The 10,355-nt window shown below is 36.4% G+C and overlaps 1 protein-coding gene across 2 annotated transcripts in view; it reads left to right on the plus strand.

Moving 5' to 3' along the window:
* The window catches only part of pparab (peroxisome proliferator-activated receptor alpha b), a 49,678-nt gene extending 40,769 nt beyond the window's left edge, over positions 1 to 8,909 (plus strand). For both annotated transcript variants that reach the window (XM_058767321.1, XM_058767322.1), the window contains 3 exons: positions 1,007 to 1,216; positions 1,339 to 1,582; positions 4,077 to 8,909. In XM_058767321.1, the coding sequence (XP_058623304.1) occupies positions 1,007 to 1,216; positions 1,339 to 1,582; positions 4,077 to 4,321 (699 nt within the window). In that variant the 3' untranslated portion in view covers positions 4,322 to 8,909. The remainder of the gene's footprint in view (positions 1 to 1,006; positions 1,217 to 1,338; positions 1,583 to 4,076) is intronic.
* The last annotated feature ends 1,446 nt before the right edge of the window (positions 8,910 to 10,355 follow it).

Here is a 10,355-nt window from a genome sequence, read left to right on the forward strand (position 1 = left end):
CATCTGATTAAATAATCCAGAATACATGTAATCTGTTACTCAGCACTGAAGCTGCATCATCAGATTACGCTTTTCCGTTTTCTCCACCATGTTCACGTGGCTCTACACCTTCTTATAAAGCACTAAGCCCATCAATAAAGCTGAACTCTTTATTAAAGAAGCTTGATATGACACAGGGCCCAGTGGGACGGGGGTTTGGAGTTTGGGTGTGGATGAGTATCAGTACGGATGGCTTCCACCTCAGACGTGTTTCCCCTCACGCATCTGTAACACTAGCCTGATTGTTGGCTGTGCTCTTCGGCCTGAGCTCCGCAGGACACGGCCCAGCTGTTGGGAGTGAGAGCAGCTGAATTAAGACGAGGCTTTCATCTCTCACAGTACGCTTGTTCTCTCACGGCCCGCAAACCAGCCTCTCGGGGTGTCGTGTTGACCTCTCTTACGGAGGCGGGGAGCATTTCGAGTTTTAGTCCTGTTTGAAACAAATGCCGTCATCTGAACGGTTTCAGGTTGAGGTTTTTGTATTGTATCGTCCTTTTGAACCATTTAATTGTCTTGTCAAGTTCGAGAAAGTATTTAAACAGGAAGCTGGGGCTGTTATATATGCATATACACACAATAATTATTATTATTATCACTAGTAATTACTATTTCTTTTATTTAATTTTTATTCTTACTGTCTATTATTTTATTTATCTATATTGTGTTATATTATATTATATTATATTATATATTATATATTATAGCCAGTATTTTAATCTGTTACAAATATATACTTTTATTTTATTTTATTTTTCAGATTATGGAAATAGGTTGTTGGGAGAACTGTCTAAGGGCTTGTCGTCTTTAATTTAATTAATTTTTTAATTATATTGAATTAATTTTTTTTTTTGCTCACCTGTCACCCTTTACTCTAGATATTGTCATCTGCCATTGAAAAACCTATCGACCACTATACAGCAATTTATTCTTAATTTGATCTTCAAGCTTTATTCTCATTGTGTTGTAGCCTTTTGTCATCCACGATATGGAGACGCTGCAGTTGGCCGAACAGACTCTTGTGGCCAAGATGGTGGGCTCTTCTGGGGCTCTGCTGAGTAAAGACGCGGAGGTTCGAATATTCCACTGCTGCCAGTGCACTTCGGTCGAGACGGTGACTGAACTGACTGAATTCGCCAAGTCCGTGCCTGGCTTCTCAAACTTGGACTTAAATGACCAGGTTAGAGCCAAAAATGAGCACCACGTCCTGTAAACACTTTAGGCTTCATGAAAGTGAAAATCTTCAGATATGCACATATTGCATAAACATCTTTATTAAATGCAGCCTGTTTTCTCCGACAGGTGACATTATTAAAGTACGGCGTCCATGAGGCTCTCTTCGCCATGTTGGCATCATGCATGAATAAAGACGGTCTTCTGGTCGCGTACGGCAGCGGCTTCATCACCAGAGAGTTCCTGAAGAGCTTGCGACGGCCGTTCAGTGAAATGATGGAGCCCAAGTTTCAGTTTGCAATGAAGTTTAACTCCCTCGAACTGGACGATAGTGACCTTGCACTGTTTGTCGCTGCGATCATCTGCTGTGGAGGTATTTTGGTTTAATATTTTAGTAAAATAAAATGTGTATATATTGTATTACATTATATTATTAAATAATAATAATAATATACTATTAAAATAGTATTATTATTATTATTATTGTTATTATTATTATTATTATTATTATTATTATCATACAAACCCGATTCCAAAAAGCTGGGACACTACAAATTGGGAATAAAAAAGGAATGCAATAATTTACAAATCTCATAAACTTGTATTTTATTCACAATAGAATATAGATAACATATAAAATGTTGAAAGTGAGACATTTTGAAATGTCATGCCAAATATTGGCTCATTTTGGATTTCATGAGAGCTACACATTCCAAAAAGTTGGGACAGGTAGCAATAAGAGGCCGGAAAGGTTAAATGTACATATAAGGAACAGCTGGAGGACCAATTTGCAACTTATTAGGTCAATTGGCAACATGATTGGGTATAAAAAGAGCCTCTCAGAGTGGCAGTGTCTCTCAGAAGTCAAGATGGGAAGAGGATCACCAATTCCCCCAATGCTGCGGCGAAAAATAGTGGAGCAATATCAGAAAGGAGTTTCTCAGAGAAAAATTGCAAAGAGTTTGAAGTTATCATCATCTACAGTGCATAATATCATCCAAAGATTCAGAGAATCTGGAACAATCTCTGTGCGTAAGGGTCAAGGCCGGAAAACCATACTGGATGCCCGTGATCTTCGGGCCCTTAGACGGCACTGCATCACATACAGGAATGCTACTGTAATGGAAATCACAACATGGGCTCAGGAATACTTCCAGAAAACATTGTCGGTGAACACAATCCACCGTGCCATTCGCCGTTGCCGGCTAAAACTCTATAGGTCAAAAAAGAAGCCATATCTAAACATGATCCGGAAGCACAGGCGTTTTCTCTGGGCCAAGGCTCATTTAAAATGGACTGTGGCAAAGTGGAAAACTGTTCTGTGGTCAGACAAATCAAAATTTGAAGTTCTTTTTGGAAAACTGGGACGCCATGTCATCCGGACTAAAGAGGACAAGGACAACCCAAGTTGTTATCAGCGCTCATTTCAGAAGCCTGCATCTCTGATGGTATGGGGTTGCATGAGTGCGTCTGGCATGGGCAGCTTACACATCTGGAAAGGCACCATCAATGCTGAAAGCTATATCCAAGTTCTAGAACAACATATGCTCCCATCCAGACGTCGTCTCTTTCAGGGAAGACCTTGCATTTTCCAACATGACAATGCCAGACCACATACTGCATCAATTACAACATCATGGCTGCGTAGAAGAAGGATCCGGGTACTGAAATGGCCAGCCTGCAGTCCAGATCTTTCACCCATAGAAAACATTTGGCGCATCATAAAGAGGAAGATGTGACAAAGAAGACCTAAGACAGTTGAGCAACTAGAAGCCTGTATTAGACAAGAATGGGACAACATTCCTATTCCTAAACTTGAGCAACTTGTCTCCTCAGTCCCCAGACGTTTGCAGACTGTTATAAAAAGAAGAGGGGATGCCACACAGTGGTAAACATGGCCTTGTCCCAACTTTTTTGAGATGTGTTGATGCCATGAAATTTAAAATCAACTTATTTTTCCCTTAAAATGATACATTTTCTCAGTTTAAACATTTGATATGTCATCTATGTTGTATTCTGAATAAAATATTGAAATTTGAAACTTCCACATCATTGCATTCTGTTTTTATTCACAATTTGTACAGTGTCCCAACTTTTTTGGAATCGGGTTTGTATTATTATTAATATAATATTAAGATATTTTTATGAAATGTTTTTCAATTCTATTTATTATTTTATATATAATATTTAAGTCATTTATGTATTATTTATACGTATATAAATAGATACTTTTACTAATATATATTTTTCATTATATTTTTATTTTTAGATGCTTATTCTATTATATAATTGTGAAAGCTTCATATATATGATTATTATTATCATTTATATATTTAAAAATGAAAATATTGCTAATGATATTTTCTGAAATGTTTTTCAGTTGTGATATATATTATATTTAATTCATTAATTTACTTATTTTTATATATATATATATATATAGTATATTTCTAGTTATATACAGACAGACAGATAGATTAATTTTTAGATTTATATATATATATATATATATATATATATATATATATAATTTATTTATTTTTTTATTTGATGTTAAAATTGTTCATATTTAATTTTAAAAATAATTTATTTATATTATGTATTTAAAATGTAAATATAATCTCATATGTATGGTTACATTTTTATTTTATTATTTACATTTTTTACTTTTTGCAATAATAATTTAATATAGGCTTAAATAGCGCAACCGCTTTTAGCTACGTAAGATGGAATCTGTGCTGTGTTGTAGGACATTTTTTGTTTTATTCTAATAGACAAGTATTAACAAGAATAGATCAGCTTTTGCATGCCAGTGATTTTATTTTTATTTTTTTTAGACTCATGCTCTTCCCGGTCTTGTCTTTCAGATCGGCCAGGCCTGGTGAACGTCCCGCACATCGAGCGAATGCAGGAGAGCATCGTAAACGTGCTTCATCTGCACCTCAAGAGCAACCATCCCGACAACGGATTCCTCTTCCCTAAACTCCTGCAGAAACTAGTGGACCTGCGGCAGCTGGTGACGGAGCACGCTCAGTTAGTGCAGGAAATCAAAAAGACAGAAGACACTTCGCTGCATCCCTTACTGCAGGAGATTTACAGAGACATGTACTGAGTCGCCTTTGGCTCTTTCTTCTGGTTGATTTCTAGAAGACGACATGCTCGGAGAGGGCCGTTTCTCTCAGGGGCCCTCAAAACAAGTCCCCTCCACAGCTACACTGTGATCTTTTTTAAGGGGCGTCATGTGAACCACTATTTTTAGGATTTCTGGATGAAAACGCCAGGAACATCAGGGCTCTTCATTACCGTTGAGTTAAACAATGCTTTCTGCGGTTATTGGTTTAAGGAGAAAAAAAACAAGACAATGCCAATTAAAATGCATACTGTGGTTTTAGGATTTTTGGATATTTTATAAATGCTTTCTTGGGCTTACTTATCCTTGGGCCAGATACTGTGAATAGAAACCCTAAAATCCAACTTATTCATACAGCAATATGATTTTTTTATATTGACACGGTAACTTTTGATAGTGTATGCTTTAAACACGCAGTTTTCACCCAAGTGACTTCCACGTAGACCTGCCATAACTAGTGAAACTGACCGTTTTGTAAAGCTACAGGGATTTTGCCGAATTATAATTTTTTTTAATGTTAACCTGGGAGAACATAAAAACGACACAGAATTCTTAATCAGTTTCCAGCTGTCATATTTCAACGTTTGCGAATGTTTAGTGGCTTCTTTTTCCCGTTATTGTGAAAAACATGAATTATTTATAGTTTTATCTGCTCACTCCCAATATTAGTCTCAGTCCGTAACTGCAGTTTTCGAGTTATAAAATGCAGTGCTCAAATACAAAGCAGATCAATACCCTCACGACCAATGCCTTCTGACAGAGCACAAGTGCTCCAGGTTGTGCAGTTTTACAGTAACCTACTGTTTAAAGGGCTAAAGGAGCGAGGAAACAACAAGTGAGGCCTGTTACAGCATTTATACTGCAAGCGTGACACTGCAAAATTGCAACAGTGCATTTTCACTGGATTTTTCCGCAATGTTGGCTTTTTTGAAGCAACATTCAATATTTGAGTGAACCACACTCCTGTTGTTTGAACACAGGTGTCTGTTGGGCTTGATTCAAGTTAAACACAAATTTGTTCTGAATCTTGAGGTTTGAGCTTCATTCTGTGTAGAATTTGCATGTTCTTCCTCATGTAAATTTGGTTTGATGACAATAACAGTTCTCAGAGAGCCCATTTCTGGTAACCATTTTATAATATATGGCCGTTTTTTAAAGGAAACATTCAGTGCAGTGACCCAGAAATCACTGCACGGAGTTGCATTTGCACTGCAGCGATGCGCTGCTGCTGCTCACTTGCTGCAGATGCAAAGCTTAGCTTGCTTTTAATTTCCTTCCTGTCTGAAGGAAAAGTTTCACACCGTTTGTCTGTCTGTCCCTCCAGCAGTCTGTCACACTTCTCCGTTCTTTACATTTTCTCAGAACCACAGTGCCTAGTCTCGACGTCAGTGAAAAACATCTCATTGTTTTTTACTTCCCTATATAAACCAGGAACAGAAGCTAATTCAAATATGTCTGTCTGATACCGGCTTTTGTAAACGTAAAGTCTATGTGTAGTTACCTACATTAACAATTTGTTGCGTAAGGTGGCCGTTCACATTTTTGCATTATACTGTGATGCTTTTCCGTAATTTTTCTATGTAAACATGCGCTAGACAGACATGTTTGACCACAGCACTCTCATGTTTTATGGCGACTCTCTCATGAGACTGCAATCAAGTCAAAACAAGTTCAGTTTTTCAAAACAGGTTTTGAGACCTTTCGTTTTTTTTTCCCATTCTACTGCACTGTCTCTCACTTTTTTAAAGGGGTCATATGATGCTTTTTTTAAAGATCATTATTTTGTGTGTTTGGTGTAACAGAATATGTTGACATGCTTTAATGTTCAAAAAACACATTATTTTTCAAATACTGTACATATTGTAGTTCCACTATGCCCGCCTCTCTCAAACGCATCGTTTTCTATAAAGTCCCTCCTTCCAACAAGTGCAGTCTGCTCTGATTGGCCAGCTGACACAGTGCATTGTGATTGGCCGAACACCACAAGTACACGTTGAAAATGTAACGCCCCTTACCATAATCGCGAGCTTCAGCTTTCAAATTAAATATAAAGACAGTTAATAATGTCCTTAGTTTTACCATCAGTTCAAGCCCGAAAGGGGAACAGAATCGCGTGACAGACAGTGATGATGCTCGTATGTATTTGCAGTACACAAGCCTCACTGTGATGTGACCCTGTCTCTCTCTCTCGCTCTCTCTCTCACTCACTCACACACACACACACACACACACACACACACACACACACACACACACACAATGCGTTACTCTTCACTGCGCATAACTCTGCATTTGAACAGTCAATAGCAAATACTTAAACTATTAACAAAACATACTTACAGTCACTGATTCAGAAGCGCCAGATTGTCATAGCAATGTCGGAATTTACCCTTTTCTTTTTTTTTTTTAAGAAATAGCCTTTCCACACAGCCAACCTTGTACTCTCCTAGGTTCAAAAAACTGTCGAAACTGTCGAAGGAAAACAAGAAATCGCATCATATGACCCCTTTAACACAAAAACATACTCTGTGAACCGGCCCTGAGAGTGTAATAGTACATAAAGGGGCTTTTGATGGATTAGATTGTGTAAAGAGCCATTCTAAAATTAAGCTACAATTTTGATTCCCAGAAATAATATGGAGCCCCTAAAGGGACATGGCGATGCTAAATAACATGGTATAGGAGAGAAAAAAATATTTGTTTGTAAAATTATTAGTTTGTTTGTTAATTCATAGATTACAAAACTTTTGCGTTCCTCCACGAAATGTTGCGTTCCAACAAAAAATGCAGTACTTTTGCGAGAGTATGCAAAGTTTCTCAGGGGAACACAGATGTTTTGTGAGTGACCGCAAAGTTTCTCAAGGTAACAAAATACTTTAATGAACGAACGCAAAAGTTTTGTGAGTGACTGCAAAGTTTCTCGGGGAAACGTAATAGTTTTACTAGAAAGCGCAAATGTTTTCCAAGTCAACGCAAAGCTACTCGGGGGATCGCCAAATTTTTGTGAGAGAAGGCAAAAGCATTTGTCATCCCATCTCATTTTTTTCCATCACCATGTCCCCTTACGGGCTCTGTAAAACAACACCTTAAGTTAATTTCTTGTGAATGTGAATATTTAGTTTTCCTTGTCACCAGCTTTACTGTTCCGAAGTTGTGAACAATTACTAGCAATAACTTATTATTGTCTATTTTCACTTCAAAAAAGCTACTTTTTGCATCAGGGAAAAAGTGTAATGATTTATAGTAAGTACTTGGAAAACGCATCTTGGATTGCAATAAAGCAAGTGATTCGTTTTAAAAATGCGTTCACACAGACAGCGATTAAACTGCTGGAGGTCATCGAGTCTCTTGGCTGCTATTCGTTCCACAGCATGTCGCATCTCATTTGCATTAAATTGAAAGCTGCTCATCAACAGTCACCAAAAAAATGACATACATCTTATTCAAAACAAATAACTTTAGGTCGTATTGTTGCTGCAAATTGTTGTTAATCTAAACATCCTGTGTCACATTTATACGACGCATCCAGCTGTACCCGTGAACCCACTTTCCTGCAAAGGGATGCACTTAAACTGTAAGGTTATGTTTGTAACTGGAAATGCTGAAGCTTTGCAACCCTGTAAATAGCGGACGCTTGATCCAGATATCGTTTGATTTTTTTGATATGCTTTTTAACGGCTAAGACGTTGTATGCATCTAGGTATAATGCACTACCGAGATTATGATATTGTTGATTGAAATGTAGTCTTTTTATACTAAAACAAAGGTATCTTTATTAATAAATATAAATATATATATATATATATATAGATATATAGCAGATGTTGTGAAATTAAAGTTTTATGCAGTGCAATGTAAATATGGGGGAAGATTTGTCATGGAACGACATTTGCATGGGAATTAATGTCGTAAATTCCACATTCCTTTTTAATTCAGCGTGAGGGCCTGCACATTTCCACCCTGATTGGAAAGATAAATGGAGTGGCTCATAATCCTGAAGATTTCATTATGTTGTATGAGTTCTACTAATGGTGAATCATCCATTTTTACTTCTTCTTGACTGTTCCTCTTGACTAGTATGACATAAGTGATCATTTTTAATGAAGCTTGTTTCTGTCATGGGATAAAAAAGGGTAATTGCAACAAAACACTTGGCACTCTTTTTTTCTTCTTGTTTTGTTTCCCATTACATATTTTTGGGTTACACTTTATTTCGATAGTCCACTTTAGACATTCTACGAACTATAAGTAACTTTGTAACTACATGTCAACTAATTCTCATTAATTTGCAGCTACATGTCTACTAACTCTCAGTAGGGCAGGTTTAGGGTTAGTAGAATAAGTTGACATATACTTGCAAATTTTCTCATAGTCAGCATGTTGTATGTTGTGGACCCATCAAAATAAAGTGTTAGAAGATATTAAGCTGACAGTCTACTAATACTCTAATGACTGCTAGTTGACATGTGACATTAGTAGAATGTCTAAAGTGGACTATCAAAATAAAGTGTTACCTATTTTTGTAATAATCCTAAATGGAAAAAAAAACTGTATCATTCAAAAGATAAAACACTCAAAATTCATCCTCTGAAAATTTTGAAATCGGACATTGCGTTCACATGTAAACAGTACCTTAAATCCTTTTAGCGGGCAACATTTACTACAGTATTTTATAAACAAAACTGCTATTAAGTGAAGTATTTGAGTGTCACCCGGTGGCTATTTTTGGTACGATGCTGAAAATTCTTGATTTTTGTGATATCAACTTCAAATTTGGAACATAACATAGTTAGACATATGTCTTTGACTTTATAACAATTTTAGACTTCAAAATATTGGTTAAATATTTTTATATAATTTTTTTTAAGTACTGGACATGTTCTTTACGGAGACCAACCTTTGCAAGATATATACTCATAATTCTGAGACAAAAAGTCAGAATTGCGAGATGTAAACGGTAAAAGAAGGCAGAATTATGACAAACTTGTAAATCTGAAAAAAAAAAAGTCAAAATTGTGAGATGATAAATTGCAATTATCTTCTTTTTTTTTTTTTTTTTTCGTGGCGGAAACAAGCTTCCATATTTTTGCCATAAATCAGGGTGTTGGAAACCCTGCGCTGATCCATGTCGACCAATCGCCATCTCATCTCGGAGTGTTTGGGATCCTCACCTGCTTACTGCACTGTGCTCCATGAGGTCTCAGGTAAAGAATAGAGGTACTGATGATATCGATCATCGACAAATGCCTGTGACTCAAGTCAAGCCAAATGGTTTGTAAAACCAGCGAGATTTTCTCTATCCATCACTGTTGTAAAATACACTCCCTGCTTCATCCTGTCATTTTCAGAAATGAGTAAATATATTTGCATGCTGCAATTTACATTCTTGTTTTGTGTTTCCAACTATTATTTTCACAAGTTCATATGCTTATATTAATGTGGTTTGACGTTTAAATGTGTCGAAAAAAATCGTGTTTTTGATGTAGTTTGTACTGAATTCCTCCACCTCGTTCACTTGTTAGTACACTTGAGTTCTGAATGAAACAGTAGCTTACTACATACGGAGTCCTACTGTAGTCACACTGGAAATGCAGTGTGCTGGTGTATATTGCAAATGTAGTGATCATATGCATACTATTTCTGCAGTATACAGTAAGTAGTATGCTATTCTGATTTGTCTCTTCTGGTGCCTTAGATCCAAATTGTAAGAAACTGTATAAAGTGTTATGGCATGGATGAATGAAATTCACTTTAGAGTAAAAAATCTATGTTTCAAATCAAATGTCATTATAATCCTTGGTCAATTTCATAGTGTTCCCATTTTTTTATTTTTTGTCCTGTAATATTTGCTGATTGAGCAAACATATGCATAAAGTATTATTTTTCTTTTCTTTTCTTTTCAGATTAAAATGAAATGGTTGCTTGTCAGCAGCTTTGCTTTTCTGACTAGTGCTTGGTGTTTTTATTTAGAAGGGATTTTAACAATGTGGTATCAGGGAATTGTTTCAGTCTTCCC

The sequence above is a fragment of the Onychostoma macrolepis genome, chromosome 25 (assembly GCF_012432095.1).
Source record: "Onychostoma macrolepis isolate SWU-2019 chromosome 25, ASM1243209v1, whole genome shotgun sequence".
In the NCBI taxonomy this organism is placed as follows: Eukaryota; Metazoa; Chordata; class Actinopteri; order Cypriniformes; family Cyprinidae; genus Onychostoma; species Onychostoma macrolepis.